The sequence below is a fragment of the Canis lupus genome, chromosome 6 (genome assembly GCF_048164855.1).
Source record: "Canis lupus baileyi chromosome 6, mCanLup2.hap1, whole genome shotgun sequence".
In the NCBI taxonomy this organism is placed as follows: domain Eukaryota; kingdom Metazoa; phylum Chordata; class Mammalia; order Carnivora; family Canidae; genus Canis; species Canis lupus.
The window spans coordinates 7,061,781-7,084,227 of record NC_132843.1 but is presented as its reverse complement, the minus strand read 5'-3'; the positions used below and the strand labels follow the sequence as shown (position 1 = coordinate 7,084,227).

At 37.7% G+C, this 22,447-nt stretch overlaps 1 protein-coding gene across 7 annotated transcripts in view; it reads left to right on the top strand.

Annotated features, from left to right (window-relative positions):
* PTPRM (protein tyrosine phosphatase receptor type M) overlaps positions 1-22,447 on the top strand; it is a 779,952-nt gene that overhangs the window by 500,837 nt on the left and 256,668 nt on the right. For 4 of the 7 annotated variants that reach the window (XM_072828755.1, XM_072828754.1, XM_072828760.1 and 1 more), the window contains 3 exons: positions 10,865-11,138; positions 12,191-12,227; positions 18,855-18,929. In XM_072828755.1, the coding sequence (XP_072684856.1) occupies positions 10,865-11,138; positions 12,191-12,227; positions 18,855-18,929 (386 nt within the window). The remainder of the gene's footprint in view (positions 1-10,864; positions 11,139-12,190; positions 12,228-18,854; positions 18,930-22,447) is intronic. The other 3 variants (XM_072828757.1, XM_072828756.1, XM_072828758.1) reach the window with 1 other exon arrangement.

The following is a 22,447-nucleotide window of genomic DNA, read 5'->3' as shown; positions in this document are numbered from 1 at the left end:
AATATTTATGCCCACATACTGTGATTATCACTTAAATAGGATCTATGTTTTAGAGGTGCATGGGTGGCTCAGGTAGTTAAGCCTCCAACTCTTGGTTTCAACTCAGGTCATGTTCTCAGGATTGAGGATTGTACCCTGCATTAGGCTCCATGCTCAGTGCAACATCTGCTTGAGATTCTCTCTCTCTTTCCCTCTGCCCCTGCTCGCACTCTCTTTTTCTCTCTAAATCAATAAGTAAAATCTTAAAAAAAATAACAAGTAGGATCTATGTTTTAAAGGTAATCCATGAATATAAAAATAGTGAAAGGGAATAAAGGGGAAAGGAGGGAAAATGAGTGGGAAATATCAGAGAAGGTGACAAACCATAAGAGACTCCTAACTCTGGGAAACTAACAAGGGGTGATGGAATGGGAGGTGGGCAGGGGGTTGGGGTGACTGGGTGATGGGCACTGAGGGGGGCACTTGATGGGATGAGCACTGGGTGTTATGCTAAATGTTGGCAAATTGAATTCCAATAAAAAGAAAAAATAAATAAATAAAGGTAACCCATATTTTGAAAATAATTTTATGGAAGTTGTAAGAACTGTGTGTGTGTGTAGTATTAATACTGTATGTTCATCTCATAAAATCTTCAGTTTCGGAAGACCTTTTGTTCCGTCAACCACTGTTGGTTGGAGTAGTTGCAAATAACAGCTCTTTCCTGGGAAAGAAGATGCAAAAGTATTCAGAATCATAAACAGTGCAGCCAATCATCTCGTGCAGTTTGATGGTCGTGGGTTTAAATCCTGGTACCTGTTTGCACTGAAACTTGGGCAAGTCATGTAACTTTTTTGAGTCCCATTCCTCTCTGTAAGGGATGAGTAATAATCTACCTCAGAGGACAGCTGAGAGAATTAATGACAGCAAAGCACTCAGTATCTAACACAAATACTTTCTGCTCAACTAGGAAAGCTTTTCTTATTTAGTATTGACACTATTCTCGCCTGAGAATATTGTTGTTACTGATGGCAGTAACAATAACTAGATGATGTGATGGCTCCTTTTCTTCTGCCCATGTCTTGGGAAACCTTCCAGGTACTCCCAGAATACTCCTGAACCTCAGTTATGATCTGAGCAGTTTGTCATACAGGAGTAATAATTTCGATAATAAAAAATGAATGATCATTGTGACTTGGATCGAAAAGCTATCATGTGCCAGGCCGATGCTCAGACCTTTATGAGAGGATTTCTAACTGTCAAGAGCAGACATCCTCATCAGATGGTGGCATTCTTCTGCACAGGAGGTCCTGGGACCCAGCGAGGTGAACAACAGCACTAGGCCTGTGCAGCATCATGTGACCAGTGATGACAGGTGCACATCAGACATGTGCTTCCTCCCAGGAGTGTCTCCCTCCCTCCTCAGCCCGCAGATCTCTTCCCGGTAGACTCTCTCCAGAACCCACCTGCTTACACCTTCCTTTGCAGACATGGGCCACATCACAAACTAGTATCTTCTCTTCATTGTCTCTCCTAGTATTTAGAAAACATGTTAATTGCACCTTTGATTTTTAGATTACGGTCATTGGAATCTTTGGGGTTTATTACTGTTACTTCTTAGAGGTTAGAAGGGATTATTTTTCTTGTTGTTTTCTTCATTATTATTTTGAAACCAACTTTTTTTTCTCTTTTTTTTGGTGAAGCCCAACTCCCATTACAATTTATTTAATGTTTAGCTTTACAGTTTTGAGTACTTGAAGGACTTGGATTAAACAAATGTGTTTAGTGTGCTAGATTGTTTTAATCAAATTAATCAGTCTTTCTTTGTCGACATGTATGTTCTTTTTCATTTCTCCATCCTTAATAGTCTCCAGAGAATCAAGAAAAAAGATACCAGCTCTTTTGAAATGCTTATAGTGGTTTTTTAATTGCTCCCTCTTATTTCTTGAAGACATGTGAACTGCAGGAGCATCATAAATTTGGTGGGCTAAATGTTCTTTTGTCAGTGTTCGAACCTTTTGAAAGATTCTATCTGGTGCTAAAATTGTTTAAGGAAAAGAGCTCTAAATATCTGACTTCCAACCTAAATTTTTTCCTTTTTTCATCGTGATATACAGAATCAAAGACCAAAATGTCATTCAATGGTAAAATTTCAATTTTATATTACTATATTGGCTTGGATTTTTATTACTTATTATAGCTGAATTGCAACAGTGTGTGTTAACAAAAGGTACTAAATCTCTTATTACCACCACCACCATCCTTACCCCACCTGATTTTAGGTGAATTTTATTGTATTAAAAAATAATACTCTGGATTCCTTTACTGCCAGGAAACAAAGATCATTTTTTTATTAATGTTGCTTCTATGATGACAATGTCAGTCATCTCTTTGAAAATTCATTTTGGAAACTAAGTTTGTTCTTCAAGAACCCTTGAAAAGAAGCTTTAAAAATGGCAGGGGAAGATAATAATAATAGAGTAGATGTATTTGAGCATTTATACAATGAAACTTAATTTAACTTTCCCTCAAACTCCATTTCAAACTTGCTTTTGTGCATGAAAATATAGTTCATAGCTTTCTTTCCCCTATTTTTCAAGTTTTCTTCTCTTCAACATAATCTCCTCTGAAGCATTCTATGTATTAGAGCAGAGCTCTGGTCTTATTACCAGGGCCTCCACAGTAGGTAGGTGCATCAGCAAGCACAGGCCCCCATGCTTAGGGAATGGTAGCCAACCTTCCAGAGAGCAGAGAGGCTGTCCGTGGACGGGGGACAGCTGGAAATGGCCCTTGGGGCCAAACTCTGCAAAAACCCTCACCCCCAAAACACAGCTGAAGTGTTTTGATGTGACCTTAATGATTAACATGGATATCAAAAAAAAAATAAAAAAAATTAAAAAAAAACATGGATATCATTTGAAATACTGAAATTGAGAAATTATGGATCTTGTAACCTGAGGATTGACTATATAAGACAGAAAGAGTAGTTCCAAATTTGTCTGACAGTGATTTGGAGACAGGTAGAGCAGAGCAGAGCCCAGGACTGGGTGTGAGTAGGCTTCTTTCCCCACCTGCCCACAGAGAGCAGAGGCAGCTGCGTTCTCAGGCCTCACCTTGGACATCATGGGTGGCTGTGGGGGTCAAGACAGAGAGCCCTGCTTGTCATACTCTCTAATGCAGTTTTACCAGGAGCTGACAGTATCAAAATTGTGAGGGAAAACCCTGCCACTTTGGGATTGCTCTTGGGGCATGCCTGCTGGAACTTCCGGATGTATCTGACCTAGGGCATAACCCATTACCTTCAGTCTTCTGTACTATTGATAAAGGGTCCTTAGGGCTTCTTGGAAGCTGTCACAAGCAGTCATTAGTGAGTATGATGTTAATGCTTATTGGAGCTTTGGTGGGGTTGTGTTAGCACAAGTGGCTGGAGAGAACGGGGACTATATAGGCAATATAAAGACATTAGCTTTTTTGTTTGTTGTCATACCTTTATTTTTAATTTGGAGAGAAAGCTGGTGGTCTGGGGCGCCTGGGCGGCTCAGTGATTGAGCATCTGCCTTTAGCTCAGGTCGTGATCCCAGGGTCCTGGGATCGAGTCCCACATCGGGCTCCCCACAGGGAGCCTGCTTCTCCCTCTGTCTGTGTGCTGCCTCTCTTTGTGTCTCTCATGAATAAATAAATAGAATTTAAAAAAAGAAAGAAAGAAAAAAGAAAGCTGGTGGCCCTAGGCAGTACAGCAGGCTTCGGGTATTACTGGTGGTAAAGTTTAGACACTAGGTCCAGCCCAGATGTCCTCAATGAACTGATGCTATCAGAGACTGGCATAAACATTTGTCACTCCTCCCCTGCATTCCCCTACACTTTGTACAAACCCATTTTAGGTTCTCATCACAATAGTTCTCCGTTTGAGCCACCTATTTCTAGTACTCTTAGGCTGGTTTTCTCAAGGACAGGGACAGTCTGTACCTGCTTCCTCCTCTTATTCTTCCCCTATGCCTGGCACAATGCTTAGAAAGGGAGGAGGGAGGTTACAGGATTGAAATAATTTTCTTCTCATGTACTGATGTAGAGACTTGCCTGGTCTTGTGCCAGGAGTTATAAAATATTAGATCTTGAAAGGACCTTACTGGTTGGTCGATGATTTAGTGGTAAAGCTGGACCCAGTTACCTGTGTATGATGACTCTGAGTTCAGTGGTCTCTCAACGGCACCCCCGTTTGGTTCACCTGCCTTCCTTTTGGATGGTAGCATTTATATTCCAGCTCACCTAGTCTGCAGTATTGTTCCTGTTAGGGACCAAAAGACTCTGAGTTGAATATAACACAGACATGGAGTAATGAAAACAGTTAGTGTGGCTTCGATGGTATTTGATTTCCATTCTTATTCAAATCACTAGTGCTATTTAAGAAAACATACTTGAATAATAGTAGCTGACCTTAAATTATAATTTTTACAGTCTTGTGTTTGTTATGAAATTGTGATGATTAAATTATGATTAGCTTAAGTGAAATGAAATCTGCAAAGGAAAATGTCTTCATTTGTTAAAATGGGGAGAAATCATTCTAAAAGAGGTTCCATCTAAGATTAATTTACTTGAAATTTGATGTCTGTTGTGAAGATTAATAACAGGTGGCCTTTTACAGAGCTTCTTAGCCTGAGTCTAATGTTTTAGTTGTTCTTTTATTATCCCAAACCTCCATAACTAAAGGATTTTTTTCTTCCTGCCCTTTGTTCACGATATGGCACTGTAATTGACTTCATATTTCTCACCCAACCTTTCAGCTGTAATTAATATTTTATTATATCAGATTTTATCACTAACTAGCTGAGCAGCAGGGTATTGGACTGCACGCTCAGGCATGCTTGCCCATGCACACGCACATGCATGCACACACGCATGGGCACCAACACACACTGAACACCAGTAACTTACGGATGCTAGGCAAGCTCCTTGTGATGAATTATGGCTGAGAGAACATAAAATATATTTGTGGTGTCCCACAAAATATTCCAAAGCGATTTATGGTCAGTCTTACCTAGAACAGAGCAGGACAAAGAGAAATTAAAGTTGCTAACATAAAATATTCACACCACCCCCCACCCCATATCTATTTATGCTGTGCGGTGTGTTACCCATTGCCCACTATCTGTGTAAAACTAGTTATCAGTCGTCATTTGTGACTTAATGAACAGAACTGTATTAGGTCCACAACTCTCAGTGCTAGTGATACATGAAGGACTCTGAAGAATCCTAGTCATGATGATCAACATGTTGAACATATTGAACTGACCTTTTATCCCTGGTGGCAGTATTTTTAAAGGCAACAGTATTTTTAAAGCTTAGTTAAGTTGTACTGGGTTGTTTGAATGATTGGGGTGTCATTTCAGTAAGTGCTGACAGGTTTAGGAAAAGGGAAGGACCATACCAAGAACAGGAAGAAAATAAATTCTGTGCTGTTGCATGGCAATAAACTTTAATTACACATTTTTACACGCTTTGCATCTAATTTATACTTTCGTTTTCTATCACCTCCCTCCCAAAAATAATCTTCAGGAAGATAGAAATACCAGCCTTTATTCTTTCTTTATACATATAGAATAGATAGTTTTACCAAAAATTGCAAATCAAACTAAAAAGCACTCTTAGGTACCATGAGATGAACAATATTCTAAGTCCTTGAATGATCAGAAGGGTAGACTTTAAAGGATTAGCCAAAGCAACAATGAAATGGATCATTAACTTCTCTCCCTCTCCCCCCCTCCTCCTTACCCCCTGTCCTGCTATCTGGTTGGATAACCCTCCAGTATTATATGCTGATAAGAAATAGAATAAGTGGATAAGAAAAATGAACTTACAACTAAGGGTTTAATCTTGAAATGAATTAAGACCAAAATTTTAGAGTCAATTTCAACTCTGCAGCAGGCTTCCCCTCAATGTCTTCAAAGTTAGAAAAAAAAAAAAAAGTGTCTCATCACATTTGAACTTTCAGGTTTAACAGAGTACATGAAAGATGTTCCGATGTTCTTTTCTAAGTTATACTTCATGTGCTAGCCTATATAAATGCAGATTTCTTATTCTCCTTGTAAAAGCCTTAGAGTTTTGCTGTAGGAAAGCCTCGCATAAATTAAATTTTAAATTAAATTTCATTCCATAAGAAAGTAATGATATAGTGATGTCACATTTTTGGCAGATTCATCTTCACTATGGATTGTGCCTTCATATTGCAAATGCCGTAGGAAGATTTTATGTTACTTTAAATTCCAGAATATTGGTGGAATCAGGATAGGGATGGTGTAACTTTAATAAACAAAGGGAGTATGAGTAATACATTAAAAGGATAATAGAATTTTAATTCAGCTCGCTAAGCTAGAAACTTCTGCTTGGTTTTCCATCCTCAAGAACTTGCTCTTTTTAATCATCTTTTTAGAAAAACCATTCAGAGAGTAAGATTTTCAAAGCTGCTTTTTGAGACTGCATTTGTGGTTGGGCAGATTTTATGAAATTCACTAGCAAAGTGATATTATTTGCACCAATGAGAAATGTGTCAGAGAGTTCTGTTAAGGTGCCATTGACCTAGGTGCCAATAATGCGTTAATTTCCATCCGGAAGACAGCAATGTGTGGCAATTGGGCAGCAGATAGGATTTAGCTATTTTTCATTAGCGCTTGGACGTTGATAAAGGGGAATGGAAAAGAGCTGCTTGACCTTTCAGTGCTTAAATTATTAAAGAGCAAATAGATTTGAGGTCTGGATGCTTGCAAATCTAATTTCTCTTGTGGAGCAAGGATGAAAAGACATTTTGGGTTTGAAATTGCTCTAGTCAACTTAGTTCTTCCTTTAATATATCTGAAGATGAGTAGATGGTAGCCATTTAAAAAGTAATATATCTGGAGTGGAGCAAAGTGTATAACATACCAGCTGGCTCAAATGGGGGCCCTCTAAATGATCATTTAATTCTCAATTTTTCATCTAATCCTCACAAAATTTCTGCTTGGAAAAATTAATTTCCTTTCCCCATATTCACATAGATGGTATTTAAATCACAAAACAAAATTTTCTTTCATTAGAGAATGTCAAATGCTGTATTGTTAAGATAGGGCAATGCCTGATACATAGTACGTGCTCAAAAACATTTCTTAATAAGTGAGTAAATATACACACAACCCAGCACACATACTAGCAAAGTTGGAGAAAAGATGGATGGGAGGTAAGAGATGAAGGTGTGGGAAGAGGGTAGAAAAACAGAGAGGCAGCTTTTGATTCTCTCAGGGCTCTTTATGTAATCGTTGGTTATCTTGCATAAACTTACAATCTAACCAGCATCTTATCATCATGAAACCTGTTTCTTGATCATTTCTTCTCTTTGCTCTTGAGTATTCAAGAAATGAATACAAAATAAACCTAGTATTAAATTTTAGTTAAGCAGAGCATATTTGTGATCACCACTGTATTTCTTCCCTGCCACTACATATAATGTATATAAAATGGAAATTACTTTTGGATTATATTATGCTTTCAAAAATATGTACCTTATGGCTGACTTCATTTTAATTGTGCTGAGATAGAGATGACTAAATCATAGACCTTTCCTCTAGGAACTTGTGAGGTTTTTAAAAATACTGATAAATAGACAAAAATGAGTACTAGTCTTTACAAAAAATATATTTTTATGAGTGTGGGTCAGAGCAAGAGTACATCAAAATGGGGGAACAGATCATAAGCCCCTGATAAAAGGTTCATAAAAGGGTCTCAATCTTTTTGTGAGGGTGGGTCATCTGCTAAGAGTTGCAAAAGATTTCTGTGTGTTGGGGAGAACAGCATTTAAATAACAAAATTGGGTCCAGGCCAGGGTGAAGTAATAGAGGACAAGGTGTTTGTAATAGGAGAATTCAAGATGGTGAGATTGGACAGCCTGGAAGTGGTTGTGCTACCATTTCATCTGGAGGATCTGGAAATGAAAAATGAGTGATTACTATCCTGGTACCATTGGCAACAGTTTCTGGTTAGGACTGAGAGCTAGAGAGGATACCAGCCGGGCACTGGCCTCACTGCAGATCCAGGAGCTCCCTCCCTGGAAATTATTAATGACTTGCAGAGAGATAGGAGTATGAATTGTGGTCAAAGGTAAAAGTACCATCTATAGCTTCTTTGTTGTTTTTTGAGGGGCAACTGGGTGGCATAGTCAGTTAAGCATCCAACTCATGGTCTTGGCTTGGGTCATGATCTCAGGGTCATGGGATTGAGCCCAACGTTGGGCTCTCTGCACAGCATAGATTCAGCTTGAGATTTTCTGTCCCTCTGCCCCTACCCCAGCTCATGTACACTCTCTCTCAAATAAATAAATAATTGAATAAATAAATAAGTAAATAGATAAAATCTAAAACCCCAATTGTTAGCAGAATTAGGATTAGAGCATAGATCAATGCACATGCCCCTCTCCCCCCAACCCCTACAAAAGGCATTTCAAGAGAATAGTCACATTTTCTTAGTGCTGTTTCTATTTAGTGGCATACTATGTTAGACTTCTCCATCAATCAGCTATTGTCTGCGCTGTGCTTTTTTTTTTTTTTTTTTTTTTTTTTTTTACGATTTTATTTTTATTTATTTGAGAGAGAGCAAGACAGAGAGAGCACAAGCAGGGGGAGTGGCGGAGGGAGAAGCAGAATCTCAACTGAGCAGGGAGCCCAACGAAGGGCTTGATCCCAGGACCCCGGGATCATGACCTGAGCTGAAGACGGATTCTTCACCAACTGAGCCACCCAGCTGCCCCGCGTGGTGCTATCTTTTACTTTGACCTTGATCCCTTACTCTTGCTATTCTATGACCTGACCTTCTGTTTAATATTTGCTGCATATCCAACTACTCCAAACTCATCGGTTGAAAATAACATTTCTATTCTGCTGTGATTATGTGGGCAGCAAAGCCTTTGCTGGGCAGTCCCAGCTTGGGGTCTTAGGTCAGCCATCAGCTGAAGGTCAGTCATGTGGCCTTCCACAATGCCCCACGCACATGGCTATCAGTGATGCCAGTTGTTGGCAGGGAGCTCTTTGGGACTGCAGAGCAGAGCGCCTGCATGTGACCTCTCCAGTATGGCAGGTTCAGAGTCACTGGACCATTTATGTGGTGGCTGGCTTTTTCTTTTAGAAAGCTTCCTGGGGAGCCAGGCTGAAGATGCATGGCCTCCTCTGACCAATGCCTTGAGAGTTATCCATTGTCCCACTGTTACATTCTGTTGGTTGTATGTTGTCATTAAGGTTGGCCAGCCCCATTCCTGATGGGAAAAGTATCAGAATTTGCAGATACATTTTAAAATTGTCACATTTAACCATATATGTAGGAAGTCAGGGAGAAGGGGGCAAGAAATTAAAGTCCGCTTTATCTCAATATGTGTTCCTTGTCTTCTATAGAGGATGATTCTTCCTAAATACATCCTTTTGTGTCATATCCATCACACAGTGAGATTTCTACCAGATTGGGGGGAATGTCTTACATAACCAATAATATCAGGTCTGATGTTAGGAGGTTAGGAAGTATTTCTGGTTTTTATTTATTTAACTTTACATCATACTCGGAATTTGCTTTATCATTGTACTGTAGTCATTCTGATGTCCTACAGCAGGTGATTTTTATTTGGACAGAAATATAGACTGGGCAGCAGCTGCTGCATTGCATTCCTGTAATGGAATGTGCTAAATAGTTGTATTCCCAGAAATAGGTGATTTCACTGAGTGCACATTCGGCATTCACAAGAGCAAGACCCAAAGAGGGACCTCTCCAGGCCCTCCCCAGGCAGATAGGGATGTTAGGCACCTCTCTCTTGCTCTTCTTGGTCATTGATGAGTGTCTATATGAGCAACTCTAGGATTGCAGCATTGTTCCAGGGAGTCACAGTGCTTTTCTGATACAATGAGAACAAGATCCGTCTATTCTGGATTCAGTTCTTGAAAGCTGCTGTCAAGAGTTAGTTTTTGCTCAGTATTAGAAACTTTTTTTCCCCACCCAAACTGCACAAATATTCATCATTATGGTAAAATACATATCTTAGTAGAAGCATCCATCCCTTCAAGTTTTGTCCCATTCTCCTGTGGTTACTTTGAAATTCAGACATTGGAAGGGGACAGGGAGGAAAGGGGGTAGGTGCTGGGACACCTGTTCAGGCATCTTCAGAGCATGCTCATCCCCATCTTATCTTCATGTATGATTAAAGTGACCCAGTTCATGATCTACTCTTAGAAACTGCTTATAACTCCAAGGCCTTGGCTTTTGAAATTCCAGTCTCTTTTTTCTGCTCTCCTTACATCATCTCTTACCACTGATCTGATATGGTGAAGGGCAAAGGAATATAAGAAAATATGGGAAGTTAAACCTTAATTAAACATGAATCATTACATATTGTGTTTTTTGACTTGTTAATACTTCATGTGCATTCATACAGATGTCATTGAAGAAAATAGTACATTGCCTTTTAAAAAAAACTTACAGTGAATATAATTTATAATTTCATTTATTCACTCATTAGGTAAATTGAGTTAATTTTTCTATAAATTCATCTTCAATTACATGTGAAAAAATGTTAGTGTCCTGCTCACATAAACAGCAGAGATTGTTAGATAATTTTTTTGTAATTTTGATGAACTTTGTTTCCCTCAATACATTGTGTTTTGGGGGGCGGGGTGAGAGAGTTCTATGGGAAAATATTAAGCCCCTTCCCCCTCTTGTATTGAGCAAGTGTTAAGTGAGTATCCATTATGCATTAAGCACTTACTATTGATGATATCCAGTGCATTCTTTATTTTGGATATCCCATGGGCCCCATGCAATTGAAGGCAAAGGGTATCAGCCCAATTATCATAAAATATCACTGATAATACTGTTTTTTTCCCCCTAGTGTCTATCAAGTAGTTGTTGAGGAAGAACGTCCTCGAAGAACTAAAAAGACAACAGAAATCCTAAAGTGCTACCCTGTGCCAATTCACTTCCAGAATGCATCAATACTGAACTCACAGTACTACTTTGCTGCAGAATTCCCAGCAAACAGCCTCCAAGCTGCTCAGCCTTTTACTATTGGTGATAATAAGACATACAATGGATACTGGAACACTCCCCTTCTCCCCCATAAAAGCTACAGAATTTATTTCCAAGCTGCTAGTAGAGCCAATGGGGTAAGTTTTATAGATGGCTGTTTACTTAGGCTATTTAGAGTTATTAATGTGAACATAGAGTAAAGAAGATAGTAGTAAGAAATAAAGGCATGCTTTTGTATGTTTTTACTTGGAACAAATGTGGGTTTTGTTTTCTCTTTCTAAACTTATTTTCACCTAGAGAAATCTATGGAAAGAAATGAATATATTTGTATTTGTTTTGGTAGGAAGAGTATATTGTCAACATGATGGTTTTTATTTTCAGTTTTTACTTGTTACCAAAAGTTGGCTAGCAATTCTGCTTAGCTTACTATTTTGCAGGGAAGTAGTTATAGCTATAGCACATATATTCAGCTCATTTAAAATTTTGTGAGATACACAACATCTGTCTTTTCAGCCTATTCTGTCCCATTTCTTTGGTTTCACGAGAGTTTATGCTTCCTATAGCTGTGACTAAATTAGGTATCTTCAGTTTTTTTTTCTTAAGAGAAAATAGTTTTAGAAAAATGCGATGAAAACAAAAACTACGGAGTTGTTCCCGAATTTTTTTTTTCCCCTCTCCTGTTCAGACCAACCCAGAACTCTGGTAAGATATTAATTAAAGTCTCTTTAGAAAGAAGTGGGAATTTTCCAGATACCATGATGGTTTCCCTTCTTCACCACATGGGTCCAAGTATCCTCACTGACTCGACTTTTGCCAGTGAAAAGGGGGGAAATCCAGGACTCTGGAGTTATCCTCTAGTAGTATCTGCACAGGGAGTGAGCAAGGATCTGGAGAAGCCAGGGCCACAAGGCAGAAATATTTTGTATGTAGCCCCTCATTCACCATCCGCTCCAGAAATGCCTACAGCCACCAGCTCTGGAGCTGGAAAATGTATCTGAGTGTGGTTTCTGTAATCATCATGGGAACTTGTATCTGAGCGGGGTTCCAGGAGTAATCACTGTGTGATTAACACCACACTCGGAACAATGAGATCTTTCCTTATCAGCATGTAAATAGAACTACAGATATTTTTATTCATTTTAAATAAAACACGAATAGTGATTTTTTTCCCCCTCTTTATTTAACACAGGAAACCAAAATAGACTGTGTCCGAGTGGCCACAAAAGGTAGGTTGAAATTGTGGGATGTTCTCCCAGTTTATGTCCCTTAAAAATTTAGATGGTATTTCAAAACTTCTCGGAATGTTAACTTTATTGAAAGAAGTGTGTGTGTGTGTGTGTGTGTGTGTGTGTGCATGTACTAGAGTCTTAGCAGTTAACATTGACTATTTCATGTAGATACTTTTTAAAATAAGGAATCATATTATTGCGTTCCAAGCAGTTTTCAATGGTTAGCTTTTTCAAAATTCAATAAAAGTAGTGTTTATGGATCTTAGTACACGTTTTTTTTTAAAACTATAGGACCAAATGAATACTATGACCAATGAATCTTGATGTGCAAAGTAGTAAAATATGACCTATTTTTAAGCAAGTACCTAGTGACAAGAGGTCTCCCAGGTGGAGAGCAGGTGCTTTTTTTCACTGACAGCGGGTCTATTGACCCAGTAACTGGGTGATGTTAGTAGATCTTTGTTTCCCAGGTCTGGTTAAAGTCCCAAGAAAATGTGATCAGGGACTGGATGTAGAAGTGGCTAGGTGAACCACCACAAGCTCACCACACACAGCCTCCTAAAGAAGAGAGTACAGTTGTGTGTGTGCTCGAGCTGTAACCTCATCTTCTCAACCTTGCAGCGTGGTTTTAACCAGCATATGGGACGTGTATGAGAAAATGCTTTAAGAAATGTAAAATCCTGCATTAAAATGAGGCATTATAAATTAACACTTGTACTTGAGCATACCCTTTCAGACCATCAGAGTGACCCTGAGCATGATGAAGTTCTGTGTGATTTAATTTAGAAATGATGGCATGAAGGCATTGTATGTCTGTGGTACTAGACATAATCGGACCGTAGGCAATCACTTGAGTTCTGTTGGATAAAAATACCATGTTTTTATTGCTTCCCTGTCAGGAAGCATAGTTTGATATGTCATGGACTTCCACCTGCATTTTCAAAATTCTCATTGAATTCTTATTTTGTCAAGATACATGACCTCTTTATTCAGTTAGCTTGACAAATATTTTTTAGTTTCATGGTATGTGCCAAGCCTTGTGTCAGGTACTCACATCATATGTATTTTGTGGGTCCTCATGGCCTCATAGTTCTGTTTCCAACAATCTATTTATATTGATTTTGAAACACTCAGTTTTTTAATATCATGATTGTACCTGATTAACTGCCTTTATTTTTAGGAGTAAATAAATAATAAATGAAATTACAGATATTGGTATGTTTTATAAACTGTAATAGGCTCTTAGCTATTATTTATTATGATATTATGAAGCCCTTCAATGAGGTGTTGATATCCTGAGACCTCCACACCACTGCCCGTGCTCCAGTTGCTGGAGTGAATTCTATTTCCCCTTGGGTTCAGAAAGAGTAAATCCAGTTCCACAGTGCCTAATTTATAATGCCTTACATTGAATATCATAGCTAAAAAAAATTGAAAACACTTTTATACACGCACTATCTATTTCTTCAAAATTACTGTGAGAAAGGAGGCAGGTATTGCTATTTTTATTTTCTAAATGAATAAAACGCATATTTTTAGAGATGAACCGACTGACCAAGGTCCCTCAGCTGCAAATTTGTGGGTCAGGGTTTAATTCTAAACTTTTGAACTCCGATCCTCAGTGTTTGACTATGTCTCACAGCCCTTAATCCAGCAGAACTCTGGCCAGTTATAGTACTGCATTGTATAAGTGTCTGCTCTCCCCTTTATTAAATTGTGGCCCTGCCCAGTTTACTTTGAAAGTGGTGAAATGTCTGTCATCCTGTTCAGCTACATAGCTAAATAATTATATAAGTAACACAGTTGTAGAGACTTAGAAATCTGACATTGGCTGTTTTCACAATAGATTGAATTAGATGATTTGGATCATTTTCTTCCATCAGCTAGATTTAATCAATAATGTCATTTGTTTTTCAATTCACCCAAGGATGATTAAGTAATCAGATGACCTGATTGACTAAATATTCCCCACTCATATTTTCTGAGTCATTTACAAACATTTATATAGCAACAAACTCTATCCAAATCAACTCTTTTGGGGAAAGAAGGGAACGAATGTTAATAGTCATTATATAACATTGTCACTTCTATTCATGAGAGCATAATACAAGAGGACACTACAGGAGAATATCTCTTTGCAGGTAGAACTGCACTGTCCGGCACTATTTTATTTTATTATGTTCTACATTTACAGATTCAATGAACTTCCTTTACAGCACAGTCTAATGTTTCACCCCCACTACAGTCAGATCATTTTTCTTTATTCATACTAAAAATTCTTTCAGCAGTGAGGAAGCCATTCCATCTTGACTACTTAGTCAAAACAGAGAAATAGGCAGTTCTAATCATTCTATTGGTACCTTGCAGTAAAGATGCTTGAAATTTAAAAGATCTCAAACTTTTTGTGTTTTTGCCACATATGGCTGACAGTGTGGTGCATTAATTGAATTTCCAGGCACTAAACCACTTTCCTAAGCAGCATTTTGAATTTACAAAGATGTCGATGTTCTCATGAAACAACTGTTGACAAGTCTCTTTAGAGAGAAAATATGGAGGTGGATTTGTTTTCACAGGAATCTAGTTTGTAATTTCAAATATGGCTATGTCTCTTAAAGATATATTTCATACTCTTTATAAATTTAATGTTGTGATTATTTTAATCATATTCCATGGGTATATTTTGACACTAATCATCTCAAATATAAAGCCTCATAAAAATTAGACATGGGAAAAATACCCAAGGTATGTTCCTACCTATTTCCATATGTGTGGGGGATTGCCTATATTTTCCTATACCCTTTAATTTATACATCCAGATTTCTCATAGGTATATGTGACTCTTTTTATTATGGGCTATAGGCAAACTCATCACAGAATATTCTATCTCTTGAGTTAAAAAGATAAAGACACCATGCAATAATAGAATATGCATGATGTTTGGATGTTACCCTCCATGTATATGGCAAAGTGAATAGAATAGCTCTTAGGTATTCTCAGATTCTCTTAGTTTTATTTTGATTTTTAATCACATTCACATTTTTATAGTTGGATTCCTTTCAAGACCACTTTGGTCCAACTGTCTTAGCGGTTAGTATATGTATTTTCTTTGACTTTTGCATACCTTATGGCTGCCTGTTGGTCAGTGGTAGGGCTGAAACTCTTTTTATGCTAGTTCTAGAAGGCTTTGTTGATTATCAATTCTAAATGGACAGGATACACTTAAAAATCAAAATCTGTCTTGTAGGAAGACTTCTCGTATTAAATGAGGTATATCCATTCTAATTGACTTAATAATCAATTTAAAATGTATACTTTGCATCAATCTTCCATAAAATAATATTTTCCATAACATTGTACCAGCTGTCCTTCTCCTTGACAGTATAGCCATTTTGGGGCTTTCCTATTATAAATTTATTTTAAAATGTATGTGAGCACCTACTGAATGTTAGGAGATAATCTGTGAGACGTCCTAGTACATAAATATATCACTTCTAAATTTTTAAGGATTTTGAGTTCATAGATGTTTTGAAGGACTTTTTTGTTTGGTTCCTTTATTTTCAGTGTATGAGGGCTAGAGTCATATGTGTGTATTTATTCCTTTCTTTGCTATGATTTGGCTAACAGCAGTGTAACCAGAACTTGAAACAAAAACTTCATGAGAACACATACTAAATTCTTTCCAAAAGCATTATAGGAGTCAGACTAAAAGTCTTAAACAAACAAACAAACAAAAAAAACATTGTTCTAGTGTCATATTTTAAGGTGGATTTTTTGTGCAAAAAATGATTCACTGTTTTTAAGCTCAGTATTTTATTTAACTTAACATTTGTCCTGCAACGTGCATATGCTTTGCTAGAAGACCTTCAGAAAACTTTGAAGGATTTCCATTGTCCTGATACAGTTTCTAACTAGATTCAGAAATTTGAATGTTTCTCTTTTTAATCAATAGGCTCTTTGAGAAGTTTCTGTAGACTGTTTTCCTGTTCACTGTTTTGTTCAAAGAAATACCATAGTTTCTAGGCCACAATGCTACAAAATGAAAACCCACCAACAAAAGAGCTGAAAAGAATGTCTGTTGACATGCAAAGCTAATTAAGATTCTTTTTAATTATTCATATTCAATACAGGAGAAAAAAATATATAGTAAGACCACTAATCTATGCTAATATGTTATCATTTAGCTATGGATTTAGAAAGAGAAATATAGATATGATCTACATTTGTCATTCAACATTTTGTAGAGAAAATATATTCTTTGATTGATCTTAAATAGTCTTCCTAATGTACATCATGAGTATATCCAGGCCCCTGAGAAGTTAATAAGGAAAAGAAACCTGTTTAATTTTGTTCAACCCTATGTTTCCCAAATAATTTGACCCAAACTAATTTTCCAAGTAACATGAAAGTCATGCGAAAGAGTTTGATAAATACTGCTTCCTCACATTCCAGAAGACCCCATTACATGCAGCTGAAATGATGCTTCAGAAGTCTGATCCACTTTTTACCTTTCACACATACCTTTGGACCTAAAAGAGATCCTACATTTATCAGCTACTATCAGATATTGTCTTCAAAGCATAGGTTTAGGATTTCTTACTTTATCTTAACCAAATTTAGCAGTATTCTGTTTTTTAATACATTTTTATTGATATTTTAAGACAGGGTGCAGCAGATTTTCAGGTAAAGGGCAGATGGTAAACATGTTAGGGTCACAGACCTCATATGGTCTCTGTCACAACTTCTCAGCTCTACTGTTGCTGTGCAAGAGCAGCTGTGAGTGTTGTGTAAGCAATTAAGTCTGACTGTGTTCCAATAAAACTTATTTGCAAAAGTAGGCCTTGGGCTGGCTGACTCCTATTTTAAGGTATTTTGTAACAGAATCAAGTTTTTTCCTGGTAACTAAAAATAATAGTCACAAATAAATACTTCAGAAGGCAGAACATAGAGATCATATAAAAAAATCCCTCCTGATATCTATAATATATACTTCTTCCATCGGGGTTTTGAGCCTCCGATTGCAATTTGCCTTTCACTTAGTTGTAAATACGTGGCTGCCCAACATAGCCACTCTCAAGTAACTTTTTGTTCATTTTATTTAACTTTTTTCAGTATTGGGTAGATCTCTGTTTTTGATAAGACATTATAATTGGTCTTGAAAGCAGAGTAGGTCACATTTTCCTGTAAGTAATGGAAAACCATACGGGAATGTTTCAACAATGGTCTCTGACCAAGAAAATGTTATATGTATAAACTTGGTATCAACTTCTTAATGAGTCTTAGAAATCACATTTTACTGTTTACAACTGACTATATCAGTATGCAAAATTGCATACTATATCCTACCCAGAAAATTATCTCTGTAGTACCTCGGGAGTCCTCCATCTTCTCCAACTGGTAGTTTATTCATCTTACTTAGCAAGACTAGGAAGTTTTCATTAATAATGTGTGAAAGATAATTTTCCCACTTTCGAACCCAGTTGCTACAGTTGTCTAGTTACAAGGAGCAGCACCGTTTGAATGGTGCAGAGGGATATTTCAAAATATTATGCAGCAGCAGTTTTGGGTTTAATTGTCTGCAGATGGTAGATGATCTATTTTCCTTACTCGCTGCCACATTTCTAATAGCACCCAGGCTGTTCCATGTAAATTAGTAATCTTTCATGTAAGCCTGTCCTTAATTTTCGAATATTTTTTCTTTGCATCATTTTCCAGCTGTATCATGTTAGAACTGACGTTTTAATTTTCTTTTTTTTTCCTCCCCAATATCTGTGTGTCATAAATGTTAACCATTTAAACACAACTGCTGAGCTGTATAGGCAAACCAAGAAGCCTGACTGGTCCACTTCAAGAATCTTAATCATGTCTTTGGTCATATGTGAACCATGACAACTATAGCAAAGGCAATTACTGGTTTTCCTTTTTTTAACCCTTGCTTTGAGATGCATTTTTTTCAGTCCCTTAATGTGACAAACTAAGGTTCCCAAATGGAAATGTTCTACACGAAATTTAGTTATCAGAGAAATTTCTCTACCTAAAACTGTTTTTAGTGAAAGAAGATAATGTGCTTCACAAAGGTGATTTTAGCAAGAAGAGGAAATACTGTGACTTCAGCAGCAGAATTTGAAGTAACCTAATAAATTTTAAAAGCCTAAAGTTGGGATCATCAGAATTAGCAAGGAATCATTTATACAGACACTCGATAACAGTCGGGAACACTATTCAGTCTTGAGTCTTGTTTAAGACTTAGGTTTGGTTTTTCCTTTTTTTTACCCCCTTCAGTTGATCTACCCAAAATCTCAGCCAAAGCTTGAACTGTGTCATAGTTAGAAATCTAACTGCCTGACAAAGCTTATCTAAGGGAAAAGAATTCTGAAAATTCGACACTTTGCTATGTTTTTGGGTTTTTTTGGTTTTGTTTTTTGGGTTTGTTTTGTTTTTTTGTTTTGTTTTTTTGTTTTTGTTTTTGTTTTTGTTTTGCTTTTTGCTTTTCTTCTCTTTTTGTCGTTGTTGGAACAAAGTTGGGACGATGTGATTTACTGATCGAGATTCTCCTTGCTAGCCTAGCCTCAGTTTGGCTTTTTCTTCCCTCATGCATGCTGACCTGGGGATCTTCCTTTGCCATAGCTGCGATAATCGTGACTCAGCTTACAACACCTTACATTCGCATCGCCCCTGCCGCAGGCGACGACCAACTGACAGGTCAGACGTTCAAGTATAGATGAGTCATCTTGCCCATTTCCTGCTCATTTTTCTCAGCTTTGTTTCCCCTCTACATTTCCTCCTTTGCTTAAGGCTTGTTTATAATGTTTCAGACTCTTGGTACAGACCTGTGCCCGCATTAAATCAAGTGATGTGCTTGGCCTCTTCTGTGTGCACATTTATACCCATGCATTACGCACAATGCCACTGCATGTTTTCATCATGTGTTTGTCTGTTTGTGTGTCCCTTTCTAGCCTAATGTTATACAGAATGAAATTTTTGGGACTTGCCTAGCAATACCATCAAGCAGATTTCAATCAAAATCCATAAAGATGGATGCCCATTTATGCAAATTCACCTAAAAAGGCTTTGCAATGTGAGGGTGAGCGAGGTTTACTTTTCACCCTTGTAGGGTCTAGTTTGCACGCCCATGTAGCAATGCACAATTTTGAAATGAAAGTCACCCGAAGCTCTTTGGGGTGACACTGTTCAAACAGTTTTTCGTGTATGTACAACTGGAACAGAACTGATTGCATTCCTTATAGATCCTTGTTTCAAAGCCAAGTGTTTACGTAAAGCGGTGGCACATCTGCAAGTCAAATGCACTGAATAATTTAGGGACGTTTTTTGAAAAATTGAATGGCTTAGAGTCATAGACTTGAACTGTGTGCTTCTTTATAGAAGAAACAGCACACAGAAAGCAAGCTTAGCTAAGAGGTATTAGCTTGTCCATCCATACTATCTCCAGAGGTGTATGGACATCTACACAAACTCATAAGAAAAGAGCCCAATAAATGACTCCAGATTGAAGGTGAGTGGCCAGAGAACCCCAGAAGACAAAGTTTTGTCCTGTAATAAAAGCAACTCATTGTCAAGATTTCCTAACATTATTACATGGGCAGGATTCAAATTCTGGTTTCAGAGGCATCATCGACATCATAGTTTGTGGCAGGTAGTACAGGCATGGTTCAAGCTAAGAACATTTAGCTACTTTCCATAGAATTTCCACTCCAGCAATTGTTTTAAGTGTGTGAAACGAAGGAATGTACTCTTAAGGTTTAAGGGGAAAAAAGTATAGCTTAACTCATCGTAAGAATTCATAAATGTTTAAGTTGTTCTGTGAGCTTATTATTTTGGAAAATAAAAGCAACCGAGACTTAGGAAATGTACAGGCTGAGTTTTGTAAGGTGAAGAAATGTAGGCTAATTCTACTTCTTCCTCTGCTGAAATTCTAGCCTAATGTTATATATACATATTTTCAATCCCCTGTTTCAGGGCCCAAAAGCTATAGGGTTATTATTAACAGTGCTACTTCTGTCGCTTCCAAGCACATTTCTTTTACTGATGGAAGTTCTACTCATTACAGACTCTTTGTTATCCAGAACTTCTAAAGTGCTCTTCCCAACAGTAGAAGTCCTTACATGATAGTGTCTTTCTTAACACAAGTCCTCCGCTCTGACACCTTCATGTTGAAGGATGGGCCGATGGCCCGGTTAGGTGTCCTGAAGATGACCTGAGATGCTTGAGCAAGTCTGACCCCCAACTGTGTCTAGGCTGGCACCAGTTGTTGTCAGCAAACTTTAAAACTGGGTTGTCCCCATTATCCTAAAACAAGTGCTTATGGGAAATGTAGCTAAATAACCCCCTTCTCAGGCTTTACCTCTACCTACTACTTCAATATTAAGCATGCTATTTACTAGGCATGAAATAAGTGAAACTTCTGAACACAGATTTCTCTCTAAAACTTGCAAATTAAGAAGCTACCTCATAAATCAGCCGCCTTCATGATGCTTTCAGATCCAGTGTATCTTGTTATTTGGGAACTAATCTGTGAAGGACACATACATTGCTGTGGTGTATGGCTGCCATTCTTTTAAGGGATGCAGGAGATCTCCGTCATTTACTTTGGTTTATTAGAGATTAAAATGATGGAGTGTTAGAATAAGCCTCAAAAACCAGTAAAGAACTACTCCTGAGCTTTTCTCAGTGTTTACTGCTGGTTTTAATGATGGTTAATCTAACCCAGATAAATTCAAAATAAAGTAATATTTCTTTTGCATTTTCCATTTGTATCAGCCATCAACTTTGATAGCAGTAACACTGTCTTTTTAATAGATTTATTCATGAGTCATGCTGCAAGCTTGAGACTTAATGCATTTAATCACTTACCTGACATTTATTGAGCACCCTCTGTGTGCCAGGTATAGATCTACTAACTCTTATAAAAAGCTTTACTTTGTATGGTTGCCCAAGCTCTTGGCATCAGGCATTTTGCATTAGTCACATCAAAACCTACATACACACATGCTCTTAGGAATGAAAAATTACTATCGTGCTCGTCATTTAGCAGTTAGGACAAGACAACAGTTTTGTAACTAGCAGGCGAAAGGGACATGGATCTCCAAACCTTTCTTGTCATGTGGAGCAGCTTAGGAAATGGTCATTAGGACAATTCTGAACATTGCACATCTGTGCCCCATTGAACAGTTGTGGTTTTGCTTATTAGATCAATATGGTCCCTTCCAGAAGCCAATAGGAGACACATGAGGGATACATTCTGAAGTGCCCTCAGCAGTGTTTTTGTTCATTTTGTTGTGACTGTGCTGACATCATGCTCCTCCAATTGCTACTCAAGGCTGTACTTACACTAGGAAACCTTGGTGAGATAGTCCTCTGCAGCATAGTCCCTTTGTCCCAGAATGTGGCCCATGCTTCTTGTGTTTCCCTTGGCATGGATGGGACCTCCCTTGCTCGTCTAACACCAATGAATACATGCACCTGATTTCATCACCAGGACTGTCCTGGACACAGAAAACTGCTCATAAACATTAGCTAATATTTATTATCTGATTCATTGAACAAAGGCAGATCAGATTACAGAATGCTAGTGTGTAGGATGAGCAGGCCTGTCATTGCACTGGGGAGTGTTCCTTAAAATTTTTTGTCTTCAGCCAACCTTGAGAATGCATCATTATCCAATACACACAATATGCATACACGTTTATTTACCTGAAGCTAAGGCATTAGAAGTCAAACTGCCAAGACTACTCACTGAATAAGATTCACTCTGATTTGGTCTATCCCGGTCCATCTTATTTTGTTTCATTTTTTAAAAATTCTTATCACTACCTACTAAACTGATTTCCCACTATTGGGTTATAACCTGCAGATTTAAAAAATGCTTTACTAAACCACTGGATTTAGGAGATTGTAAAAGGAAACAGAATATGTAACTGTGATAAAGGCCCTATCTACCTCAAAACCACTCTAAAGAGTGCACACAGAGAAAGTGCTGGAAACTGGAAGTGCTTCAGGTTTTTACTTTGTTCCTTTTATTTTGTGGTTAATTTTCTCTGATATAGTACTGCTTTGGGAAGAAAATTAAAATCTGTACACGCTAGAAATTTCTCTTTAAGATTTTTAGTTGATTTTTATAAATATCTCTAGGCTGTTTATTTTATATTAAGATATTTCTGTTTGTGACTTAATAACCCAGCCAACTCTGAAATCCTGTGGAG